At 38.0% G+C, this 13385-nt stretch overlaps 1 protein-coding gene across 1 annotated transcript in view; it reads right to left on the bottom strand.

The window, feature by feature from the left end:
- Positions 1-13385, bottom strand: part of LOC134658354 (hexokinase-1-like) — a 36952-nt gene that overhangs the window by 12969 nt on the left and 10598 nt on the right. The window contains exons 2-3 of the mRNA XM_063513982.1: positions 5863-5936; positions 5704-5790 (exon numbers count right to left, since the gene is read on the bottom strand). Coding sequence (XP_063370052.1) covers positions 5704-5790; positions 5863-5928 — 153 coding nt within the window. The 5' untranslated portion in view covers positions 5929-5936. The remainder of the gene's footprint in view (positions 1-5703; positions 5791-5862; positions 5937-13385) is intronic.

The following is a 13385-nucleotide window of genomic DNA, read 5'->3' on the forward strand; positions in this document are numbered from 1 at the left end:
TGGAGTGAGCACTCTATATTTTTTTTTTCTATGCCCGGGTGGAAAACGTCCGTCTGGAGCTCCGGGCGTCCCAGATACCGCTGAGCTGGAGTGACGAAGCCCTAAAAGACCTGTCCGCCCTCGGGGTTTACCCAACTAGTCACTAGTTCTAGTGTGAAGTGGCGCAGGATAGGGCAGAGTGGCGTTCTCTTGTGTCAGAGGCCAAGATTCTTTTTTGGGTCACTGAGCAAGTAGTATATGTTACAAGTTCACTGTTAACTTCTCTTTCAAACCAATATCGTTTTAGGAAAACGGTTGGACATATTCAAATGAAATTTAGTATGGATTGGATTATATTGATTAGGTATATTTGAGGCCCGAGGAAGGACATAATATAGTTTTTATCAATCATGATCTCTTCTGACGCAGACTAATTCGCGAGCAGAAGTTAGTAAATATAATGACATTTAAAAACAAATGAAAAATAATTCTTTGCGATGCCGGCGTAAATCTTTGTTAATTACTTGACAAAAATTTACTACTCCACCCCAACATTTCCAAAATGACGTATCGGATTACCTATGCCACCTATTTGTAAATGTACAAAGGAACTCTGAAATTAATTAATGTAGTTTTTGCGAGCCTAGACATGCGATAATTTATCGAAGGATATGTAGTTAATCGCTTTGTTTGTGGGCTTGATAACGCAAGAATGCAAAGCACCTACCTACTAATCAGGGGGTCTAGCCAAGACGACAATCGTTCATATAAAACGCCATCTGAAACTTAAATAAAGCCCTTGCTACACGGTCGCCGACAAGCCTACTAACCGTCTGACCTTGGTCAGTTTTGGTCAAATTTTGTTGGAAATAACTGTCTACACGGTCCGGGACGGACCAAGGCCACGCGGTTTGGGCGCTTGTCGGCGACAGCAAGGGCTTAATGTATTGAACTACTTTTCGTAGCAGCAAACTTCGCAAAATTTCACGAGAATCGGTACAGAAATCTGGAGCTGGACATAAGAAATCATTGTTGCCCAAGCGAAACGAAGACCTACGCTAACGCTAAAAACGCATAGAAATCGGTCCATCCGTTTGAGAGCTACGATGCTACAGAGAGACACACAGACAGGCAGACATTGGGGTGAAACATTTAACACCCTTCTTTTTTGCGTCGGGGATTAAAAACGACGTTTTTCTCATGAAGCGTTTGACGCAACGGTTGACCCCTTATGCGCAGCGACTGCGACAGATCATGTGGTCACCGTGGTCAGTCATCGTGTCATCACTATCGCGCGGGTCGCACGCGCACGCGGCATAGCACGAGGCTCTATAGAAGGAGAGCTGGTAGGAACACATGTTAGAGTAGGTACTTGAGGCTAGCTGAAAATTTGTCTTTTACCTTTCCTCATGCCCAAACTCAGACCTGTTACATTTTCCCAGCCAATGGCCGTTAACTTACGAATTGATTATAATTTCAAGAAACAACCTTGGATGTCATTTCATCATCCATGTTGACGTAATGGGGAATAAACGGATTATTTATTTCCACTTTCCTACCTTATCTTTCCTACTTACTTATCATAAACAAGCCTTTATAGAGGTTAAAAACCCACCGATTATAAATGATTCCAACTGTTAGGAACCTACCAATACTAACAATCAATACTCTGTGTACTGTTTCATTGTGATTTAGCATATACCTAATATCTTATGAGTCTTATGACATGTGTTTTAAACGAATGCAACGCTTTCGTATTTATCCTCAATCCCGTATCATTCGTAACACGGCCATCCTGATTGTTAACCGTCCTTGTGCCCGTATTTTTTAACATTTCTGTTTTAAATTTGCAATTAAATTCAAAGTCAAGCTTGTTTGTATCACTAAATGTCTCTATCACTGCCATAAACCTAATCGGCGCAAGAGTCGCGGAAACTGCCACCACGACTATTACCAGCATGCATAGTCATAAAACAACGTAAGTGCTTGTGAAGACTTGTATAATTTCCGACGTTTCAGTTTATCTTCATGGCATCCGATATCTTTATAGTTGAGATTAGTCGCAGCACTTGTGGTTTACAGCGTCATATCGCTAGATTTGCATTATTTAATGGTTATTAAAATGCGATACGATCGCTGCATGTGAATGAGCCATTTGTTTAATTGCAGTTTCTTATTGTCAATAGTAAATATGGACCATAAACTGTTATCTGAATAATCGACGAATAAACGCAACATCCGATGTGCGGCAAATCCGACAAATCGTTTTATAAATTTTTATCCAAGCCTCTTTCTGCAACACCTGTTTTACGATTTATAATAGGTGAAGGGTGAAGTAACTTCGGTGACAATGCAACGTTATGAATATCATGATGTCCCTCTTTTTATGTTTGACCCTTTCAAATAAAATAAAAAATAAGATAATTTCAAATCTGCCCAGCCGTCTTCGAGAAACATCGAGGCTCGCATGTAAAAATTAAATCAATACAAACGAATCCCGACGAATTCAGAAACTCTTGAAGTTAAAAATAACACAGAGTTGTTTGATATTGACGCCCAGCGGTGACTGGTTGCTTATAGAAGTGCGAGATTGCGGCGGGCACCCATACAGCCTCCATATATTTCAATCACAGACGACAGCTGACCGCGATCGCTCATTGGGATAATTAAACCATACTGCGACCAGCACAAAAGGTACCTATATAATGGAGGCCTGTATCCTCCCCTCGTTTTAGCTTCCCGGTTGCATTGCTCAGCTCTCAGCTCTCGACAAATATTTTTAAATTAAGAATTTCGTGGTTGATACGGAATTACGGAACCATCAGACTATTATTCGGTCCATTAAGTAATACATACACCACAGGGTATAAAAGAGTAAATTAAAGGAAAATGTAATAAGCACGACCTGCCTTGACGAACACATATAATGCACCATACACATATAAGGGTGTATCCTTGCTTCTGTAGCAATATGTCAAAGACTTAACAAGTTAATACATAAGTCGTTTGAACGTATCTCGCTTTACGCAGCTACAAGTACCTACAGTCTACACACTTAATTACACCGAGTACCTACTGATGACTTTTTGTTAAAATCTAGTCACTAGTGAGTTTTAGACCTCCCGAATCATTTTGAATAATTTCCAGAAAAAACGCAAAATATCTATATAATTATCTAACCTGCTAATTCGTGTGGATCGGTTGAAAATTGCGACGAGAACATCCGGAGACACGATACGAATGAATTTTTGCCGTAGCCGAAACGTAGACCTTCACTTTTGCCCGGTTAATAAAAATGCCTGGATCCTCCAAATGCCGCGAATATGGTGTTTAACAGTGCCCAAATATCGCAAACTTGTATAATCCCTAAAACATTAGACCCACTTGCGCATTTCAGGGTTAGCCGGAGTTAAATCTTTTATACAGGGTTAAACTGTTAACTCCGAATTAGTTGATGGCTAACCCTGGAACGCGCAAATGGCCCTTATAGGTACATGTTGCAGATTCATTAAATTATAGAGATAATTTACGGGCTATCTAGCGCGAGATAGTATACATACGCCCCCGTCTAAAGTATCTAATCTTATTGGATATATGCCAAGTTATTGATTGTGGTAGACAGAGACTAGATGGCGCTGTACCGCGTCAAGTTCTTCCCCTCGTATAAAGACGCGAATATATACAAGCCCGCGACCTCCACGAGTGTCAACATTCGACATCGCGCGATGTGCAACTGTTTTGACCTGCACCACAGATAACTCTTCCTGTTAATTAACAACTCACAGCTCACTCGAGCAGGTATCACATTGGTTCAAATTTTAGATAGCACCGGCCACTTTTATGGCAGCACTATCGTGGCCTGTGACCTTTGACCGTTGCGTATTTGTTAAATATAATCTTTAATAGAAAAAAACCGACTTCTCTAACTACTAGTCTAACCCACTTAACGGTGCTTATACTTTATTTGGTAATATGTATACATTTTATGGTAATCATAGTGGTTGATTTAGTTTAGGTATCATAGTGGTTTTCCGGGTCAAGGTCCGGGTCTGGGTCCGAGTCCGAGTACGGGTCCGAGTCCGGAGTCCGGGGCCCAATCCAAGTCAAAATCGAAATTGAAAATCACAAAACGTGTACTATGCGTCGTAGAGGAGTTCTGTTCTGATCATCATCAGCAGTTCCACTTCATCAAATGCCACAGTTTTTAATGTAAATGCTTGATTTTCTGATGAAAATATATAAAATTCTATACGGATGCCTTTAAGATTTGAGAAGTTCCCTCGATTCCTCATGGATACCATGTTCAGGACTTGAGATTGACATAAATGTGCCTAAAAACCTAACTTGCTTAACAAACATAACGAAAAGGACAAATCGCCAAATGCGAGCTATGCGTCGTTGAAGAGTTCCGTTATGATCATCATCAGCAGTTCCACTTCATCAAATGCGACAGTTTTTAATGAAAATGCTCGATTTTCTGATGAAAATACAAAAATCTCTATACGCATGCCTTTAAGATTGGAGGAGTTCCCTCGATTCCTCGTGGATCCCATCATCAGAACTCGAACTTGACAAAATTGTGGCTTAAAAACTTAACTTGCTTAACAAACATAACGAAGAGGACAAATCGCCAAACGTGAACTATGCGTCGTTGAAGAGTTCTGTTCTGATCATCATCAGCAGTTCCACTTCATCAAATGTCACTTTTTTTTATGTATATGCTTGATTTGTTGATGAAAATACAAAAATCTCTATACGCATGCCTTTAAGATTTGAGGAGTTCCCTCGATTCCTCATGGATCCCATCATCAGCACTCGAGCTTGACTAAAATGTAGCTTAAAAACTTAACTTGCTTAACAAACATAACGAAGAGGACAAATCGTCAGACGTGTGCTATGCATCGTTGAAGAGTTCCGTTCTGATCATCATCAGCAGTTCCACTTCATCAAATGTCACTTTTTTGAATGTATATGCTTGATTTGTTGATGAAAATACAAAAATCACTATATGTGTGCCTTTAAGATTTGAGGAGTTCCCTCGATTCCTCATGGATCCCATCATCAGAACTGGGTTTTGACAAAAACGGGACCAATCTGTATGCATATACATACAATCAAAAAAATAATTTTCAAAATCGGTCCAGTAATGACGGAGATATGGAGTAACAAACATTAAAAAAAATAAAAAAAATAAAAATAAAAAAAAATAAATAAAAAAAGCAACCGAAATGATAACCTCCTCCTTTTAGATTTGGAAGTCGGTAAAAAAATAAAAAAAAACATACAACCGAATTGATAACCTCCTCCTTTTAGATTTGGAAGTCGGTTAAAAATTGTGACTTGTTTGTCAATTAAGTTGGGTGATAAGACAAAGGAGGAGTTTAGTCTAGCTAGTGGCACTACGACAGAGTGAACAGTATGTAATAAAATTAGAATTATAGAATTTTAATAGGTTTTTCACATGGCAACAACAACACCCAGTACCCAGGATTATAATTATACATATTATCGGGACTTAAAAGGTGCCGACGTAGTTTTAAATCTAAAATGGTTTACACTTAAGCCTTTTATGCCTATAATTTGTAGTTTTGACCTGGACACTTAAATCATTTTACGAAAAGACTTAAAATGGATTCTGAGTAAAAATAGCACAAAGTAAAAAAAGCTACACAAAGTTTCCTTAAAATGTCTCACTATCGCATATACCTAGCCAAGATCAGGTACCTTCAAAGCACGAGCATTATCGCCCATCAGCCTCAGCGGCGGCGGCAGGAACTGCCCGGCCCACTCGGCGTCTTCAGCGTAGCCGTTGGTCCCGTTGGTCCCGTTGGTCCCGTTGGTCCCGTTGGTCCCGCCGGTCCCGTTGGTCCCGCCGGTCCCGCCGGTCCCGCGGTGGTCCCCGTTCAGCTTGGCGTGTCCGTTGACGCGCCCGTTCAGCGCCGTCGACATGGCGGGATCTCTGGAAATGTGGAAACAAACTTATAAATAGGTACTTATTAATAAGAAAGAGAGCTTAAAATATAAGTCGTGTTTTCTTCGCAATTATGATGAATAACATATATTGTAACTCCGGGGGTAAGAATATAGCAAACTCGGATCTTTTGTAAAATCTCGTAAACTGTAAGTTTTTACCTAAAGCCACAGTAATTGGCCACTCCTTACAAATCAGACAGAAACAATTAACCCAATAATAGCAGCAGTCACCCTACCTAAATTAAACTAAGTTAACAACTAATTGCGATTTCTTCCTACTTTACGTAAAGATTGAAGGTCAGAATTAAGTGCACTCATTACCAGAGCCACTAATTAAGTGCCTAATTAAGCATCGATATAATTTGGAAAACATTTTAACTTCCTTATCGAATAAAGTAATAATGGAATTATTCGCAAAGATGTTTTTATAATTATAATTAATTGGTTGGATATTACCTATCGTTTTATTGGCGTGGTAATCAAAGGTGTGTAAAATACGGTCGAGTCACGGCGCCGCGGTGTCAGGTGTCGAATGCTACTCGTAATTATATTAATTATAAGATTTAAAGTATCACACCTCAAGGACAGCAAACTAATTGGTTACGTGTTTTGACGTTTTTGTTTCCGAAAAAAGAATCGATTTTTCTATTACACAAATATCGATTTTTTTTGTCTGTAGTATTAGGTATGTATAATTTGACCTCGGGTTCTTGTGACTCTTAATTCTTATTTGTTTTTAAATATAGGTACTTATAGTAGATATTTTGTCTTATACAATGGTCTTTTTTACCAATTCCGGTTGATTGACGATTTTTAAAACATCGTTGTATATGTATAACCTCTGGCTACACTTCAGGGCAATGACTTACTTAATAGTAATAATTTAAAAACTAGGCATTTTATAATTATTTCTGATTAATAATAATAGTCTGAAACTTTATTAAACGATAACGATGTCTCGTTGCCAAATAATAAGATAAAACGTCGTGGTTGGACTGATAGGTACAAATACGACTGATAGCGACGAGAATTTAATATTTTTTGCACTTGGTCAATGACAGCTGGTTACTAGCTCAATTTAAATATCGTGAATGCCTGATTATTAAAGTTTAATTAAAGTATCCTTTCGGCACCCTTTGGAGGAGGAGGGACTTCTGCATTCCTGCCTGGTTCGGGTCGCGCCCCGTTCTTGCGGGGCGGTCTTCCGTCGTCAAATGTGTGGACGACTGTGTGATCAGGCGGCCTAGCATGAGTTGCGTTCTCGCGCGCGACTCCATATAGTCCATATATCTTGCGCGACTTTAAGTATGGAGTCGTGCTAGACCGTCATGGTGTCTGCCAGCTTTGTCGCTAAAGTTTAATGAACACAGCCGTAATAATGAACACCGCTCCATTTACTCCCCAAACTACCCTATTGTGACGTCATTGCGACAAGAGTCCGGGGGTCCGGGGTGCGGGGTCTAATGATGAACATTGGTATCTGAGCATTCAAGAGGTACCTTAACATGAATTCGTCGTCGAAGCAAAACATGTATGCTTGTTTACTTGACATGCCGACGTCATAGCGTTGGCTTATCTCAAACATATGTCAGTCACGCTCGGCAAACTAACGATCAATATATTTGTATATAAATTATTTCAATGTCACCTGCATTTTCACTTTTATATGTACATTAATTCCTCTTTAATTTGGTATTGTAAATACAAATTCTAATTGAAGGTAAAAAAACTTTAGTAAAGCCCCGTGTATTTGTTCGTGTATTTATTGTTTATAAAAGCAAGTACATAACAATAATAAATTACTTAACATATTTACTATTATTTAGTAACAACACTAAATTGCATAGTAGACACTTTAATTTTAGTTCTCTGAAGACCCTAGCTAGAGAGGATTCCAGAGGGCCAACCGCGAAAAACGTAAACGGGCGTTTTCTAAAATAAATATTGAAAACCCGATTCTCACAGATCCTGGTGTTTTTGGGTTCTTTCAACTCAGAATCACTAGCATATTCAATCCTGATGATAAAAAGACTTGTCCCAAAAATTTGTATGAAAATTGTATATTCCACTACGTCACGTCCATACAAGTGAAAAAATTTCTCATAATAAAACGTAACGTAATGGAATGGACATTTTGGGACATCTTTTTAGGGTTCCGTAGCCAAATGGCAAAAAACGGAACCCTTATAGATTCGTCATGTCTGTCTGTCTGTCCGTCTGTCTGTCCGTCTGTCTGTCCGTCCGTATGTCACAGCCACTTTTCTCCGAAACTATAAGAACTATACTGTTGAAACTTGGTAAGTAAATGTATTCTGTGAACCGCATTAAGATTTTCACACAAAAATAGAAAAAAAACAATTAATTTTTGGGGTTCCCCATACTTCGAACTGAAACTCAAATTTTTTTTTTTCATCAAACCCATACGTGTGGGGTATCTATGGATAGGTCTTCAAAAATGATATTGAGGTTTCTAATATCATTTTTTTCTAAACTGAATAGTTTGCGCGAGAGACACTTCCAAAGTGGTAAAATGTGTCCCCCCCCCCCCCCCTAACTTCTAAAATAAGAGAATGATAAAACTAAAAAAAATATATGATGTACATTACCATGTAAACTTCCACCGAAAATTGGTTTGAACGAGATCTAGCAAGTAGTTTTTTTTTAATACGTCATAAATCGCCTAAATACGGAACCCTTCATGGGCGAGTCCGACTCGCACTTGGCCGCTTTTTTAATGGAAGGATGGAGAATGCTGTCGATTAGAATGAGCCCAAGAATGTCCAGGTTTGAAAGAATCAGGTTTTGTATAATTATTTATTTTAGAAAACGCCCATCAAACACGCTCTTTATTCGAGCGATAGAGAGGCGGGTAAAGCAATGTCGTCATCAGCGGGCTCAGCACGGTTCCATTTTTATCGACTATCACTATGCCCGTCACTTTCGCACTTACATACTTGTTAGAACGTGACAGGCATGGTGACAAATGATAAAAATGCGACCGTGCTACTAGGGCTGGTTTCTTTATCGGTAAAATATTTTTATAATGATTGAAGGCGGGTGTTTTAAGGTAGCTCGACAGGTTATGATAAGATTAAGCTATCGATCTTCTGACATCACGGAGTTTTACTTACTAGGTACATAATGAGAGTGCAAATTTAAATGATTATGATAATTCGTAACATAGTTACTTATAAGTACATAGGAATATAAACTGTCATGTTTGAGACATCGCCCAAAAGCGGATCAGATGTAGTTTTCAAAAATATCAACAATGTGGTTGTGGGGTGTTGTCATTTGTAACCATATACCTATTATATTACTTCGTATTACAGTATTTATTAAGTACATATACCTACTATTTAAGCATATTATGACTGTATAAATTCTTAAATTAAATAAATTTTATCTTATCTTATATTCGAGCGATAGAGGGGCAGATAACACAATTTCTAATTTAGTTTCAGACACATTAGCTGGTAAACTAGATAAACGGTAAGATGAGAGTTACCTATTGTATGGAATGTGGGAAAACTGCACCACACATACACATTGCGCGCTGTGAAACGGGACCCGGCGACCCGAGAGCGATATATCGTCCACACTGTTAATTAACAATTCGCAACCCTTATTGCGAATAATTCAGATCCACCGATAGTCAGTTCAATTAAGAGTAAGTATCGCCTATAGATGATACCGCCATAGTTTGTCATGAAGATTTACGCAAAACATTCGTGTTGCAGTTTTTTTCCTGCATATATTGCTGCATATGGGAAAACTTTCCACAACCATCATGGCCATAATGGCAACCACTAAAGATGCCTGTAAAGGTCATCATCATCAAGTTGAAAAATCGAAAAAAAATTGGCGTCAAACTCATTTAGCGTCGAAACGTTCACAATTTCATAGTGGAAACGGCGAGCCAACGTCCTATTTCATTTTTGCGTCTACAACCACCTGATTAAATGGTCAATTTAATCAGATTGGCCGTAAAATTGTCCCTTTCTGGACTGGCCTTATGATGCGACAGAGGCAATATGCCAGTGCGCGTGAGTTCACCCGTATACTCGGTATAGTATAATATGCTTACATTACTTACTTATGTGTATATTGTGTTTAATTGTGTATGTTAGTGATTGTGTACGTATATGTAGCGCATCGCGGGCGCGGCGCTGACGCGCAGGCGCGCCCCTCGCCTCTCGAGCAAGTGCAGCGATTATTAATACGACGACCAGTATATGTGTGGCCTCTGGTCACGCAAGGTTACTACCGATCTAAGGCTCAATTGGTAGTGGATGCGCAACTAGAATAGTCTTAGTGCTACACACGTATCCTGACACTGTATATAATTATATGTAATTACATATACCTACCTATATAATAGAGCGATCAATTTACTCCACACGAGATCCTCATTAAGTTAAGAATAGATATATGCAATGCAAGACTCAACGAAAGTTTTTAACGAAGTTCATACAGTTCAAGGTTTGTTTTTGTTTCATAATTAATAATTTATTTATTGCATCCATGTCTCATGTCATGTGTTGTGTCATGTCATGTCATGTTTTCTGTTACTTTATTTCCCTAAAATTCTAAACCAATCTGGATTTTATTTAAATAATTTCGTTGCAGATTGGTCCTGATGTTTATTACAAGCTTTTATAAAACTTGCCCTGTCAGTATGTTAGTGTGGATCAAATCTTGGAAGATAAATTTGACCCACTTCCCGGATTCCGATTGAAGTCAAACCTAATTTAACCTAAGCATACCATGAAGTGATAAATTCTAAATGGCATGCATACGTTAGTTACAAATATGAATTTTATAATATAATATTAGAGTCTACTTATCTTTTATTCTGGGATAGAGCAGGTACCTACCTAGATTTTCCTCTTGTGTTAAAAAAGATATCAAAAATTTTGAAGCAAATATATGTATGAAAGGCTTGTTTACACAAGTGAATGAAGATAAAGACAATTTTGCAAGTATGTAAAATGTTATAGATAACAACGATTTCGCCTAGCAAACACAGATGTGTGAGATGTGATGATTTGGAAGCGTCTTTATAAACGGTATTAGGTAAACATAAAGTATCTAGCACTCTGTCATAATACACTATAGTAACGGCACCAGTCATGGGACATTTAAGAGGAAATTTTGAGTATTTGTGATATTTCCCTGATACATGTAAAAGTTCTACCGCTTAGCTTGTTAAAAGATGAATATCCTATCCTTCTTTCATGTTTCAGGCGTGTTGTATCAAAGATACTGCAGTTAGTTTCCACATAATTAATAAATTAAAAGTATGGTTTTTTTCTCCAGTCATGGACACCAAAGCTCCAGTAATGGAACCCCGGTAATTGACGTGGATCCAGTAATGGGCCCCCTATAATGGGCATACCCTATCAGTATAAGATATTGGAATAGGGAATAAGTTTTTGGCAAAAAACTAGTTATTAGTCATTTTTGTCACCCGATTGCATTGTCATCCGATTTGCATACGTATCCAAAATTTCAACTCAATCGGAAATCCGAAAGTGGCTCAAATGCCATTTCCAAGATTTGAACCACACTAACTAATACAGGATGGATTTTCTTTTTGGGTCAGTGAGGGCAGCTACCAGATCCCGTGCTGCTACGAGAAAACGGTCTTAGAAGACCTTCCCTCGATTTCAAATTAATGAAGATTGGCTTTTACAGATTTTGGAAAAAACATACAGGGTGCGAGGAAAAGGTAATTTTTGACAAACTTTTTTTTTGATGCCAATCGATCCCATTCCTATTGAGGATCAAAAGCTTGTATGGAACAAAAAAAAATTCCGGCTAGAAAAGCCACAAATCGAGGAAAACATTTCCCATACAATTTGTATGAAAATGAAAACTTATATTTTTCACATGCTATTTTTGTATGCCAATCGATTCCATTCCTATCCAGTATCAATAGTTTTTTTGGGGTCAATGGAAAAAGTTTTTATTAATTTGTGGCTTTTTAGTACATTATCGTAAGTTGACCCCAAAGAAACTATTGATACTAGATAAGAATGGAATCAATTGTCATAGAAAAATAGCATGTGAAAAATAAAAGTTTTGATTTTCATACAAATTGTATGGGAAAAGTTTTCCTCGATTTGTGGCTTTTCTAGCCGGAATTTTTTTTAGCTCCATACAAGCTTTTGATCCTCAATAGGAATGGGATCGATTGGCATCAAAAAAAAGATTGTCAAAAATTACCTTTTTCTCGCACCCTGTATGTTTTTTCCAAAATCTGTAAAAGCCAATCTTAATTAATTTGAAATCGAGGGAAGGTTTTCTAAGACCGTTTTCTCGTCGCAGCACGGGATCTGGTAGCTACCCTCACTGACCCAAAAAGAAAATCCACCCTGTATACAAACTAACAGGGCAAGTTAAATAAAATTTTGTAAAAACGATATTAATTTATCCGAAGTCCGAGAAGACCTCCTGACATAGTTCGTACGAGTAACTACATTATACTTCTGTATTGTTTAAACATGAAATTACGCCATGGCAAGCATCATTATGTAAATTATCCCATCGTAGGAGGTATGCAGTTTTACAGCTCCTATAATGGGATTGGGCAAAATACTACTATTTTTTATACATCTCTAGAGTCACAACATAATGTGTTGTATACCTTATCTCATGGTAAATGCAATTAACAAAACACATTCTAGTTTACACCAAGTAATAATTAATTACAATTTAATATATGAACTCACCTCTCTTAGCGAAGTTGTTAAGAATTCTTACTGGTTATTTTTTCCAGTGACACGACAACTTTTGGGTTGGCGCCAATTTCTTAAAAATTAACCGAAATTAATAAAAAGTCAAACTTAAACAGCTCTATGACTCTTATTTATGGTAAAATATTGCCAGTGTTTATAAACTACTTTTACATACTTATTTTAGAGGATTTGTGGTTTTATGTCCCATTACCGGTTCCACGTCCATTATAGGGTCCATTACGTTAGTATATAGTGGTCTTATTTTACATAAGAACTCTTCAGGATTAAAGGTCAACTTAATTGTACATGTAAATTTTGTAGTCGAGTCAGAATGTTTAGTGAACGAGACAGCAGCTAAAACACGGATTTTACGACGGTGAATTGCGCGCGAGTCGATTTTGTAATAAAAATAACCGCGCGGTGGCCCACGGGCGTCGGTGGCGATGGGTTTAACAAATAAATTCTTGACCTAAAGCTGACCTGAATTGTTAGTCAATATTTCGTGAAAAAAATGTAAAAATTCAACTAGACTTTTACTAGCAATATGAATGCGTGAGAAGACGAAATTATTACTAAATATTTGGCATCCATTCTGTTCTTTCTGACGGAAGATGACGTTGGCAACTGCGCAGCTATTTCGGCGCCACTGTTAACATATCACCGCGATGTCAACATTGACGTGACAGTGGCAAC

Source organism: Cydia amplana, chromosome 22 (assembly GCF_948474715.1).
Source record: "Cydia amplana chromosome 22, ilCydAmpl1.1, whole genome shotgun sequence".
Classification (NCBI taxonomy): Eukaryota; Metazoa; Arthropoda; class Insecta; order Lepidoptera; family Tortricidae; genus Cydia; species Cydia amplana.